At 45.6% G+C, this 13,660-nt stretch overlaps 1 protein-coding gene across 1 annotated transcript in view; it reads right to left on the bottom strand.

The window, feature by feature from the left end:
• LOC132376368 (gamma-aminobutyric acid receptor subunit rho-1) overlaps window positions 1–13,279 on the bottom strand; it is a 31,900-nt gene extending 18,621 nt beyond the window's left edge. Inside the window, exon 1 of the mRNA XM_059942051.1 lies at window positions 13,158–13,279. Coding sequence (XP_059798034.1) covers window positions 13,158–13,279 — 122 coding nt within the window. The remainder of the gene's footprint in view (window positions 1–13,157) is intronic.
• Between the last annotated feature and the right edge of the window lie 381 nt (window positions 13,280–13,660).

Here is a 13,660-nt window from a genome sequence, read left to right as displayed (position 1 = left end):
GAGAAAGCCCTCGCACAGAAACGAAGACCCAACACAGCCAAAAAATAATTAATTAATTAATTAATTAATTAAAATATATATATATTAAAAAAATAATAATAAATTAAAGGTGTTCTAGAGAGTCTAGGTACTCAAATCAACAAAGAATCCCTCACCCTCCAGATTTGCTTCAAATCTAACCAGGATAAAATGTGAAAGAAAAAAAAAAACAACTATGAAGCTGCAATGCATTAATTTAGCTTTTTGATGAGCATTTTCGCAGGACCCACAGGAACAGGAACTGGAGGATTAATTACTCAGAAGGCCTGATTTGAAAAGGTCTGACCTAAACTATCTCCCCCGCTGAAATTGATGGCGTTCTTACCCTGGATCTACCGTGAAGCTGTCAGTTCGGAGAGGAACACATTGCCAGGTGGACTGTATCTCTTGGGCATCCTTGCCGCCGGGCTTAGGGATGCAGCCAAATGGGCACCGGCAGGAGATGAAACACAGGGTGTTTATTCCTCCTTCCCTCTCTGCTTTGCTGCCAGGGACTAGCAATGTCTGTGTTGCTCTGTGATTACAGGCAATCGCAGTATCGTCGATAAGCCCCGACAACACAATTTACCCTTCAGGCCTATGGCTTCCTCCTGTTCCCAGTGCTTGGGGGGCATCCACCTGCCCGGCTGCTTCCCTGAACCCTTCGCACAGCTCTGCGAGCCGTCCCTTTATTCAATTATTGGTTAAGCCCTTTTGAGTGCGGTGCTGTTTTCTGTCAGGACCGGACTGATGCCCAGGGACACGTCAGGGCTGATGCATGGGGATTATGTCATCCGTGGCAAAGTGGAGCAGGGGCAGGTGTGCGGGAGCAGGTCCCAGGGGGCGGGGAAGGGCTAAGATTAGAGGCAGGGCGGCCTGTTGGGCTACGGGCAGATGGTCAGGAGGGGCAGGATGAGACCACAGGCCACCGAGGGCAGCGTCCTCTTCATCTTCAGCACTTTGCACAGTGCTGGGCCCCCGTGGACTCCCAGCACATGTTCGTGAATGAAGGAAGGGATCAGCCCCCTTGGACGGGCACCAGAAAAGAGAGGCAGGAGGGACCAAAAGAGGGGGTAGGAATGAAAATCAGGTTTGGCCCTGGTCTTACTGTGGCTTTGGCCCAGCCTGAAACAGAACTGGGCACTGACTAAAGGGAGGTTTGTCAAATTCTGAGATGTCACTGCCTTTGCCGTCATGAAGCTTAGATTCTAGCTCAGAAAAAACTGAGAAATAGGATGCTTAAAGTCTTTTTTTTTTTTGGCCTCACCACACGGCTTGCAGGATCTTAGTTCCCAGACCAGGGATTGAACCCCGGGCCACGGCAGTGAAAGTCCCAAGTCCTAACCACTTGACCTCCAGGGAACTCCCTTAAAGTCTTTTTTTTAGTGTTGTTGTTTAATATTTTAAAATAACTTTTTTTCTGTTTACATGCCCATGTTAAAACTTTTTGAAAAATAGATTTAAGCATAAAGGAGAGGATGAAAACCACTGAGAAATAACCTGTGCCATCCTGAGTATATCCTTACACTCCTGAGAGAGAGAGAGAAATATTGTAACTTGCTTCTAACTCAAGTTACAATACATCTTGAAATATTTTTCATGTCATCAGCATCTTTTTACCAGCCAAGGTATGATTATTAACCTTGAAATGAAGTGTGACACACATCAAATAATGGGAATAACTAACACTGCCTGAACGCTCTGCCAGTTATCATGCTAACTATATCACATGTATTAACTTGGGTTAGTGTTCAGAACAACCCTGTGAGGTATGCTTTGCCACTGTCCCCATTTTATACACGAGGAAACTAAGACACAGAGGGTTTGAATAACTTGTAAAAGTGAAGGAGCCAGAAGTCAAATCCAGAGGCTCTGGTTCTGAGGGTGAGAGGCAAGTTTGGCTACAGTGTCTCGATGGAAGACCCGGCTCCCATTGCCTGGAATTTGGGTTAGATGTGGAACACCCAAGCTTACCTTTCCCCTCAAAGAGAAGCCAGCATGGACCTTGCAGAAAACTGGTGGCCACTCACTGATTAAACGAGTGCATTTACTGAATGAGTCCCTGGAAAGTTATGAAGGAGGAATTGACATGTCCCAAGTTACGATGATACAGGATGACATTTGAGACAGCTTTTTAGAATGAACAGCGGGTGTACGTTTTTTGAACATCTATTGATATCTTTTTTTCTATCCTCTTGGAGAGAAGGAAAAGTTCTGACCTATGGTTCTTCTTCTTGATGTTTCCTTGCTGTAGTTCCTCATCAGTTTGTATGTGGATGATGTTTTCTCAAAACACCTCCCAGAGGTTAGATAAAACAAGGATGGGAGACTGTGAGAAGCAAGGGATCTGCCGGAAGTCTCATTCAGCCAACAGCAGAGCACTTGATAACTTATACTTCACTTTGCTGATTATTTCACCTTTGAGAAGGTAGAGAACTTAAGTTTGACAAGGAAGCAAGAACTAGCTAATGAACCATATGACCCAGCAATTCCACCCCTGGGCATATATCCAAAAAAACAAAAAAAATTAATTCAAAAAGATACATGCAGCCCATTGTTCATAGCAGCATTATTTACAATTGCCAAGATATGGAAGCAACCTAAGTGTCTATCAACAGATGAATGGATAAAGAAGATGTGGTCTATATATACAACAGAATATTATTACTCAGCCATAAAAAAAGAATGAAATAATGCCATTTGCAGTGACATGGATGGACTTGGAGGGCATTATACTTAGTAAAATAAGTCAGACAGAGAAAGAAAAATACTGTATATCGCTTATATGTGGAATCTAAAAAATAAAACAAACTAGTAAATATAACAAAAAAGAAACAGACTCACAGATATAGAGAACAAATTAGTGGTTACCAGGGAGGAGAGGGAAGGGAGGAGGGGCAAGATAGGGGTAGGGGATTAAGATGTACAAACTACTACGTATAAAATAAATAAGCTACAAGGATGTATTGTATAACACAGGGACTATAGCCAATATTTTACAATAACTATAAATTGGGTATAACCTTTAAAAATTGTGAACCACTATATTGTACACCTGTAACTTATTTAATATTGTACCTCAACTACACTTCAATTTTTAAAAATCCAGACACAAAAAAAAGAAGAAAGAAAGAACTTGCTAATGAAATGTTCTTGCTTTCTTGGCATATGAATAGCCAAGGAGAGAAATCCTGAATGTGGTCCAAATCACCTGGATGTCATCCTCCTTCACACCCCCATCCAGGGCCATGGAGAGCAGTGGGGCCTGTGCAGCCCTAGCTGCACTGCTGGGAGGTGTATCTGTCCACAGGGCTGCCCTCCTGGACAGGCCAGCCTTGCCCGTCCCAGGCACTCAGCCAGTCCTGGCTGAACCTCCTCCTCACAGTCTCTCTCAGCATCCTGGCCTCTCCATTCCCACTCCCTCTGCCCGTCATCTCTCCCATGGGAGGCAGCAGACTTCCTCGTCTCTGGTCTCACCCTACTCTAATCCAACCATCACACCGACAGCATGGTATGGAAATCACAATCATGCCACTTCCCCTCTTAAAACCCTTCACCCTCAAAGTGAAATCTATAGAACTTAGGCATACAAGGCCCATAATAAGCCTCCTGCCCACCTCTCCTGCCCCAGCTCCCATTCTGCCCCCCTCTTCTTGCAGCTGCCAGTTATACCCCCCATGCCTTTGCTCCTGCTGTCCCATCTATCTGGAAGGTCCTTTCCACTAGTCTTCGTACCCTTTCTTACCCAGATGATGCCTTGCACACACAGATCAATATCACCTCCTCCGGGAAGAATTCCTGGGCTTCCCTCCTTCCCACTGAAGTCAATACCTTCATTAGAATGTGCTCCATCCTGCACAGCGGGGGCTTTCTGATCATCCCACCCACTTCCCTGTGCACTCTATGTCGGAGGGACTCTATCTCATACATCTCTGTGGCCCCAGCTCCTAACGGTTTGCAGAGCTCAGACTTTACTAAGATATGTACAAAATATGGAAAGAGAAACACAAACCCACAGGTGTATTCCAAAGAGATGAATGGGTCCATAAGCAATGTGCCAAGAAGACCAAGGTGTAAATGAGGCAAGGCTCAAAAAAGGCGCTAAAGACAAGCAGAATTCTTTAAAGTTGGATTCTGAACCAGGACAGTCAGTAGAAGGAAGTACTGCTTGGGGAAGCTGGAACAATGTGAACAATTACAATAAGGCAGTAATTCTGCTAACAGAATCCAATTTTACTTTGATATTCTCCATCAAAGAGAATGGTCTTCAAATTAGGAAGGGAAGAGTGAAAAGAATTAGTTGCTGACCAGCGTGGTGAAAATGATACCCTGAGATAATCTCACTCAGTGTTTCTCAGCCTTGATCACACATTGGGTTCACTTGAGAGACTTAAAAACTCCCAGGCCACACCCCAGACCAAGGGTGGGACCCAGCCATCAACAGCTTTCAGACCTCCTCAGCCAACATAGAGAACAACTGCTCTAGCTTTTTTAATGGAACTCAAGCCTACAGACCCAGATGAATTACAGCTCAAGAAACTTAAGGATCCTGCAGCAGAGAAAACCTGGAAAATAGGAGAGAAGCCAGAAAACTGGAGATGGAAGGACGCTTTCTTGAGATTCACAAAGAAGAAAAAAAGGGTATCGTGGAAACTGCTGAGGTTAAGCTCCAGATTGATTCCTGGCCATGTTCTAGAACTTTGATTACAAAGACGACTTAGGAACATGATTGGGTCCCATCATGTCAATAGCATGCGAGTTCAGTGTGAGTTCAGACAGGGCAGGACACCCTAAAGTGGTCTCCTTTCCCTGGGCAGGGCCTCCATGTTGGCAAATCAGGGAACATCACTGGGTGATGTGTAGAGTATGACTGTCCTCAAAGCAAAGACGAGCTCTGCGGGGCTCCTGGTGGATGAGGGTCTGCACTGGCGTTTCTGATCTGCATCCACCACAGGATGGCATAAATGAGGCCCAGCATCTTTATGGGTTTTCGAGCTTTACCGTTAAAGTTCTTTGACATGCATTGGCCCACACGATCCTTACAATAACCCTGAAGTGATAGACATAATTGACTCCACTCTACAGAAGGGGCAGACTTGAAGATATCCAGCGACTTGTCCAAAGTCACGGTGTGAGAATGTGGCAGTGGCAGGTCCCAAAGCCAGGCACTCTTACAGTTTGAGCCTGACTTCCCACCAGGGTCCCTCTGGCTTGGGAGCTTTGGTGATGGATTCTTGGGGTTGCCCGTAACTGTTCGTGCCCAAGCCAAAACTTTGAAGGAAATCCTCACGGACACACATCCGTGGAACCGTGTGGGCTCCATCTTACCTTATGGGAACAAAATTCGGGGCTATGATGGTAAGCAGGGTTAGGGGTTAGGGAATGGGCCACTGTGGGGGTTGTTTTATTTTGGTGGCCAGGAAACACATCCCTGAGAGGGTGACAACCTAGCAGAGGCCTGAGGGAGGTGAGAGAACGACCTGCTGATTCTGGAAAAGAGTGGTCCAGGCAGAGGCACAGCAGGGACAAAGGCCATGAGACGGGACTTGCTCAGCGTGGCCGAGCTGGTTGGACAGCAGAAGGGAGAGGAGACCCACGCCAGACCAGCTGCGCTCCCTCTGCCACTGAGCTAAGGTTGAACATGGGCTAGTGTCTTGGTTTTCCAACCAACTGATGCTTCTGTGACGTTTGCACGCCCTGCTCTTCTGCACAGGTCTTTGAGGCAGTGACCTGTCACGGCAGGGAGGGCACTGGGCAGTTAGGGGGCTGGCACACTGCCGGGAGCCCCGGCTTTTCTGACTGATGAGAGAACATGTCACGTTCCTCCTCTCTCCAAGTCTGTTCCCTCTGCCATGAAATAAGGGATTGGGCCACAGGGCAGCTTTGAGACCTTTCAAGTCTATTCCAGAAGCATCATCCCTCAGACATTAGAGGTACTTTACAGCTCTAGTCCTATTGGCAGACGGCGATGTGGAAAGGGTCAGTCCACTGTCAGAGCCCCACAAAGACGGTTTTGTGTTCCCCCGGACCCGCCAGCATGGGGTGTGCGTGTGTGCATTTAATTTTTATTTATTGTATTTATTTATGTTATCATAATGTTATTTACATTGCATTTCTTGAATTGCTATAGAGGCTGTGCATTCGTCCACATCATGAGTCAGTATTGTGTATTTTCCCTCAAGTATAAATAGTTTATTTCCTTTGATTCCTCACTAAGTGGATTTTGGGGTAACCAATAATCTCTGTTTCAAAACACTGCCTCTTAGAAGGTGTGATAGGTAATTTTAGGTGTCAACTTGGTTAGGCTATGGTACCAGTTTTTAGTTAAATGCCAGCCTAGATGTTGCTGTGAAGCTATTCTTAAGATGTGATTAACATTTAAATCAGTAGCCTTTAAATAAAGCAGACTACCCTTCATAATGTGGGTAGGTCTCATCTAATCAACTGAAGACCTTAGGAGAAGGTGAAAGGTATGGAACTCATCCATACACACACACACACACACACACACACACACACACATACACACACATATTACACTATATATGTTACACAATACACATATGTGGGGGTAAGATAGAGAGAGAGAGATAAATAGGTATTACATATATCCTATTGGTTCTACTTCTCTGGAGAACCCTCACTAATCCAGAGTGTGACTATTCCTTGACACCTGAAGTCTGCATACCCGTGGGAGACCTGAGTCACCTGGACCCAGAAGGCTGTGTCTGGTGTGGGTGGGACCAGCCCAGCTTGGATGTGGCCTCTGTGTTATCTTGGGTTCCTCTGATCAAGCCTTCTTCTTGCCACCATGACAGACCCCGGTTCCCACCGACCTGATGGGTCCTCAACTCGCAGACCTGGCCTGCTATGGCCCTCCCAGGGACACAAGAGGGCACAGCAGGAGCATGTTTGTCCACCTGCTTTTCAGGTAAAATCTCGACCTAGAGCATCCCTTTTTCCTTGTACGTATGTCTGAACATAAATTCTCTATGCCTTCCCATTCGAAGACACTGCGTTACTTTTTTTTTTTTAGTTTAAAGCTCTGAATTTTCCCCACCTATTCTCTTTATCAGAATTCTCAGGCTGTATTTTTCCCATACGTTATAGAACATTCTACTTTCTAACTTGCAGATCAATATCTGTCCCTAATACCAACACCACCTGCTTTATGAGCAACCTTTGTTTCGTGATCATATCCTATTCACAACGTACCTATATGGCTTTGAACATTTTAGACTCACAATAAATGTCTTATGAGTGGAATTCCCATCACTAATTAAATACACCAGCCGTTAAACAAAACAAAACAAAGCGTATGTACATCAAGGAGCCTGCGATGCATTTGGGAATGAGAAGTTGCTGGGTGACTTCTCAGCCTAGTGACCTCCTGCCCTCTCACCCGAGGAATGGGGAGGAGACCAGGCCTAGAACAGGGGGTCACAGATCCCAATGTCACAGAAATCACAAGTTACAATCACCTGTTGGAAGTTAGATTTCTTTAACGAGGCTGCTCGTGGTATTGGAAGGGCCACTGATTTGGCACCATTCAGACTTCAGTTTGAATCCCAGGGTGGCCACCAATTAGCTGTTAACCTTGGGTGGGTTACTCGATCTTTCTGTTTCCCAGTTTCCCATAAAATGGGGGAATAATACTAACCTTAAGGGATCGCTGTAAGGATTAAACAAGAAAATGTTAGCTAGAACCACGTGGAATGGCTGATATTCCACTGTTTTTGAAGTATCAAAACATTCTCATATGGTTCAACCCGACTTTCACATCCATGAATAGAACTTCCTGTTCTCATTTTATGGTGGTCAGAGGAGGGCACAGGAAGTAGAGAAACAGGGGACGTGGAACTCTGAGGGTACGTGGGGTGGCATGAGTTCCATACCTTTCTGGGTCTTTCTCGCCTCATCTTTAAAAGGAAGGGATTTCTAAAGTCTTTGATATTCTGACGTTCCGTAAAAATTATTGGATTAAGGTCTGTCACCCCCACTAAACTGTCAGCACGTCACGGGAAGGAGTGAGGTCCACTTTCCTCACCATTGCCTCCAGCGCCTGGGGCAGTGTGGTCAATACCTATTTGTTGAATGAATGAATGACTGAGGGAATGAGTGAGTGAAGTACAGGAATAGCAAGGGTTAGGAGTCACTCATTTATTCATGCCCAACATTTCTTGAGCATCTACTATCTACCAGATATTGTACTTGAACCTGGGGAGACAAGAATAAATGTGCTGGTTGAGCCCTTGTTCTGAACTGAATTGTGCCCCTCCCCAATTCATAGAGTCCCCTAGCCCTTCGTGTGACTGTATTTGGAGATAGGGCCTTTAGGGAGGTACTTGAGGTTAAATGAGATCATGAGGGTGGGCCCCAGACCCAGTAGGACTGGTGTCCTCATAAGGAGAGGAAGAGACACCTGGAACCTCCCGCCTACCCCACTCCCCATTGGCGAGCACAGAGGAAAGGCCATGTGAGAAGGAGGCATCTACAAGGCAGGAAGAGAGTCCCTACCAGAAATCGAATTTGCCAGCATCTTGATCATAGCCTTCTAGCCTCCAGGACTATGAGAAAATGAATGTCTGTTGTTTAAGCCACCCAGGCTGTGGTGTTTTGTTATGGCTGCCTGAGCAGACAGCCCGCAAGGGGCTCACAGTCTAGAAGCTGAGACAGATGAAGAAAAGTGATAATGCTGAATGATTAGTCCTCTGAGATAGGACCCATCAGGGGCCGTGGAATTTGGGAAGAAAGTTACCTGAGACTTGAGAGGCAGGGGTAGGGGAGGGCCAAGGAAGGCTGCTCAGAGAAGGTGACATCTGTGCTAAATATTAGAGGAGGAAAGGACTTGAGCCAGAGGAAGTGGGAAGAGACGGGTGTCACGAGCATGGGAGCAGCCCAGCAGAGGCTCAGGAAGCCATCAGTATGAGGGGCAGCTCATACCAGATGAGAGAGAAGCACAAAGTGGAGACTCAAAGTTCCAGCAAACTCTCTGGAGAATGAAGGGATGTGATGAAGAGAGAACACTAGTAACTTAAGAGAAAATCACATTCCACGGTGTTTAGGGCAATCAGAGAGACGCTGTCCATAAGCCAGAGGCTTGTGCTTTGTCAGGACAGGATGTGACAGCAGTGCCTTGTGCGTGATCACTGCCTCCCTCCTGGCCTCTGCCCTTCATCACCTGAACCCGCTCGTCTCCCCTCGCCTGGAAGCTCTTGCCTGTCTCTCCCTCTCACCTTCTCTAGTCTCAGTCTCCCAGTTCACAGCCAGGTTTCTTGTTAAGAGTGAACCACACTCACTCCGTTTTCTCTTCTCAACACACCACCACCCGTCTCTTCTCGCTGAGGTTGTTAATGGCTCTTCGCACCGTATCTCTTGGCCCGCTCACATCTTGGCCCTCTACCTAACTGATTTTTGACTCTGGTGGGATCTGACCCTGTTGATCGCTCCCTCCTTCTGGAAACCTTTGACACAGCACTGGAACACTTCTCTGGTCTGTAAGCCTCTTGCGGGCAGAGCCTCCATCTGATTCAGTCATTGACGAGGCACCCATTGCCCAGGGCAGTGCCTGCCCTGTAACGAGCAACTGATAACTGTCCCAAAGATGCTCCCTTCGCCTCCTTGATACCTCTCTATTCCAGTGCTACATCTATTTCTCTGGTCCCTCATTTTCAGCTTCCTTCACCGAGTCCTCTTCCTCCATCCTCCCCTTAAATGTTGTTCGTCCCCAAGGCTCTGTCCTTTGTCCTGCTCTTATTTTATGCTACACACTGTCTTTGGGTCACCTCATCCACCACTACCTAGGAGGACTCTCTTTACAACTACATCTCCAGGCCCGAATTCCCTCCCGAGATGCGGACCTGTAGGACTTTCCTGTCAACTGGACAACCATCTCCTGGTATCTTGCAGGCACATCCAGGTCCACATGCTCGTGCTGAACTCATCATCTTTTCCCCCAAACGTGCTTCTCTTCCTGCTCTTCCTTCCCTGGTACCGCCCTCTACCCAGTTATACCATCCAAATACCTGCTAGACTTTCACCCAATCTAATTCTGACAATTCTACCTCCTTAAAGCTCTCGTCCATCTTCCCCATCTGTTCATTTCATCCTACTCACATTATCCTAGTTCCGGCTCTCACCGTCTCTCATCTGGTCTAAAGCAGACACTCTGGATGCCTTTCTCTGTCCCCCCCGTAGCACCCTTCCCATCCTCCTGCCATCCTGCCACCAGTGTCATCTCTCCAAAATGGAAATCAGCTGAAACTATTAGATCCTCTCTACCTTCAGAGTAAATTTGAATTCTTTAGCAAGACAAAGCAATATGATAATGGTACTTTGTTTCTGATGGGATCAGTTTACCCTCCTAGAGCTTGAGCCAGCATTTGTCCAGGGGCCTGTGGTATAGACAGGCTAGATCTTTATTCTTTTTTTTTTTTTCTGGCCACACAGTGTGGCCTGCAGGATCTTAGTTCCCCAACCAGGGATCAAACCTGTGCCCCCCTACATTGGGAGCACGGAGTCTTAACCACTGGACCGCCAGGGAAGTCCCTAGATCTTCATTCTTCCAGGGAGGAGGGAGAGACCATAAGTATTGATTCATTCTAGAAACATTGCCCTGGCATTCTGATCTTTACCGAGAGTCAGTCAAGTAAGGCACAAAATGTAAGGAGGCACTTCCTCTCAGGTCGTGCAAGGGCCTCCTTACATTTTGCATCGTAGCCTCCTTACTTGCCTCACCCCCATTGTGTGCATGAGTTCACCTTGCTTCCTATGTTATTATTATGACCCATGAAACGAATCCTGGATACAAATTACCAGCAGCTTATGAGTTTAGAGTCTGGCTGAAATTAAGCGAGCCTTTAAAAGTTGAGGCTACGTAAAAACAAAAACCTGGCTGGGTTCACCATTCTGGAAGGCAATTCTGCCAGTTATATTGGAGCTTTCAATGTTCTTCTGCCATTTGACCCAGTACACTTCCAGGAGTCTATCTTAATTAAATAATCGTGTATGTGGACAACTACCCTTATGTACAAAGATATTCATACAGAATATTTATAATAACAAAGGGGAAGCAATTAAATGTCCACAAATAGAGGAAGATGCTTAAATGGTGGTAATTATATACTATTATGCATTATAGTGTGGCCATTCAAATGATAATTCTATAGACTTCAAATAAGTAAATAAGCAAACAAAATCATTGTATTAAATACAATGAGGTTACAAAACTATATGCATAGAATAACCCCAGACTAGTAAATATTCAATACATGCTTAGAGAAAAAAAGACTGGAAGAAAATACACAAAAATGTTAACAAGGTTACTTCTAGGTTTGGGGATTATGGGTGATTTCTGTGTGTTGAAAAAATTTTTGTTCTTATGGTTTTTAAAATAATGGTCATATACGGCTTTCATAATTTTAAAAAAGTGAAAGTTCTTTTAAGTAATTTTTTTTTAAATTATTTATTTATTTATTTATTTATGGCTGTGTTGGGTCTTCGTTTCTGTGCGAGGGCTCTCTCCAGTTGTGGCAAGTGGGGGCCACTCTTCATCGCGGTGCGCGGGCCTCTCATTATCGCGGCCTCTCTTGTTGCGGAGCACAGGCTCCAGACGCGCAGGCTCAGTAATTGTGGCTCACGGGCCCAGCTGCTCCGCGGCATGTGGGATCTTCCCGGACCAGGGCTCGAACCCGTGTCCCCTGCATTGGCAGGCGGATTCTTAACCACTGCGCCACCAGGGAAGCCCTTAAGTAATTTTTAAAAGAAAATCTATTTCAGTCTCTAGACTTCTCTTCCTCAATGGTATTTACTAATAGGTCGCTCCTCCAGCTCTGACTTGGGAGAGAGGCTGAGAAGTTTTTGGCGACAACCCATAGGATTTGTTGCTGTCGTTGTTTTTAATCCTCGAGAGCACATTTGGTTCAGATCATCTCTATGGCAGCACCGCTCCACTGATTCCACCGTTTGCCCAGCAGCTTCTGACTCTTGACTGTAACAGGACATATGGCTTGTGCACAGCAGTCTCTGTCTGTGTCCAGGGCTCACCATGACCACTGGATATTTCAGCTCCTAGCTTTGTGATGTTGCTAAAACAGCTCGAAACAAGTGCTGTGAGCCAGAGCTGGCTGTTCCGGATCCCATGTGTGGAGGGCTCTCTCAAACACAGAGCTGGGCGCTAAGGAACCAGACGCCCAGCCCAACCACTAGCCCCAAACTCCAGAAAGCTGGACTTCCTTCCATACTAATTGCTTTTTTATGACCTCTAATCATAATTACATTCAGAGATGAAGAAAGCTGAAGCTCAATTTGGACTCAGGCTGATAAAGAACCAAGAATCAGTGCCCTTCCTGCCTCCATCTCTTCCTCAGTAAAAGAGAGAGAGTTGGATTAGGGGGATCTCCAAATGTCCTATTTTATTGATGCATATCGGACAAGCAGGTATGCAGGTATTCCATTACCAGCTCTGTCACAGAGCTGCCCAGGTGAGACCGATGCTGAAGGATCGGTCTGGCTCTCTCTAAGCTCCCTCCGCAGGCTGGTATGGCCAGGGTGGCGTGTACCGTGTTGGTAACCAGCAGCGGCTGGTCCTCAGGCAGGTCCATCCCTGCATCCTCCCGATTTACTACTGGTGGGGACACCTAATGATCCTCCTAGCCGTACAGCTTGAAGACAGCTGCTTTCTTCTCTTTTAAAAGATTTTAAAAGGAACTTACACATCTAGCAGAAATAATTAGAACTCACAGAATCATTCTCACTAATTAGAGGTCCCATGGGTTATTTGAGAATTCCCAGATTTGCTCCAACCTAGGATGCAAACATCAAATAATTGCCCTTATTTTTTTTAATGTGCATATATTCTTTTATCCAGTATCTACTTTTACCCAGGACAATTCCTAAGAGATTGAAGAATATGCGATGATAGCACTGTATCAAATCTAGCATCATTTAAAAAGAAAACATAATTCTAACTTCCTAATAGGGGGAGTAGGCGGAAGCAGGAAAACAAAGGGAAAAGGAGTAAAAAGGCAAAAGGCATCCACGGGAAACACCATATATTGTAAACGATTCCACAACAAAACCAGAAGCTTGCTTTACATACCCTTTTCCCCTAAATCCTCGATCAGGAGAAGTCCACTCACCTGCCTTTCTTCGACATCTCCTGTACGTCTCTTTTTCTCCAGTGCACTCTGCTTTCAGTAGCCCAAGCCCATGGCCACCACAAAAGGAAAAGGCCAACTTTCATGTTCTGGAGAGCCAACATGCGTTTCCAAATCCAAACGGTTCTCTCAAGAAACAGCAAAAAAGGAAAAGGATGTTCTTTTTCTCTCTTAACACATTATTGTTCTGTTCATTATTAGAAAGATGTTTACTCATGCAAAAAAAAAAAAAAAATCAACCCACAGTCTGTAATCTGGAGGGCAGGAGAAAAAGCAATTTCCACTAAACCTATAAATCCTCCTACGTCAGATGTCAGGGATTTTCTGAACTGAGGTTGAAGTCCTGTGTCCCTGTCGGACAATTATTTTGGCTGGCCTAAATGAGTTCATCATCAGACGTGAATACGTTCGTAAAAGGTCTGTATTTTCTGTTCCAACAGAATAGAAGGAAGTAAAAACAAACCAAAGCAATTTCCAAAACAAGA

The sequence above is a fragment of the Balaenoptera ricei genome, chromosome 12, assembly GCF_028023285.1.
Source record: "Balaenoptera ricei isolate mBalRic1 chromosome 12, mBalRic1.hap2, whole genome shotgun sequence".
Classification (NCBI taxonomy): Eukaryota; Metazoa; Chordata; class Mammalia; order Artiodactyla; family Balaenopteridae; genus Balaenoptera; species Balaenoptera ricei.
The sequence above is the reverse complement of the archived record's forward strand: the minus strand, read 5'-3'. Positions and strand labels throughout refer to the sequence as shown.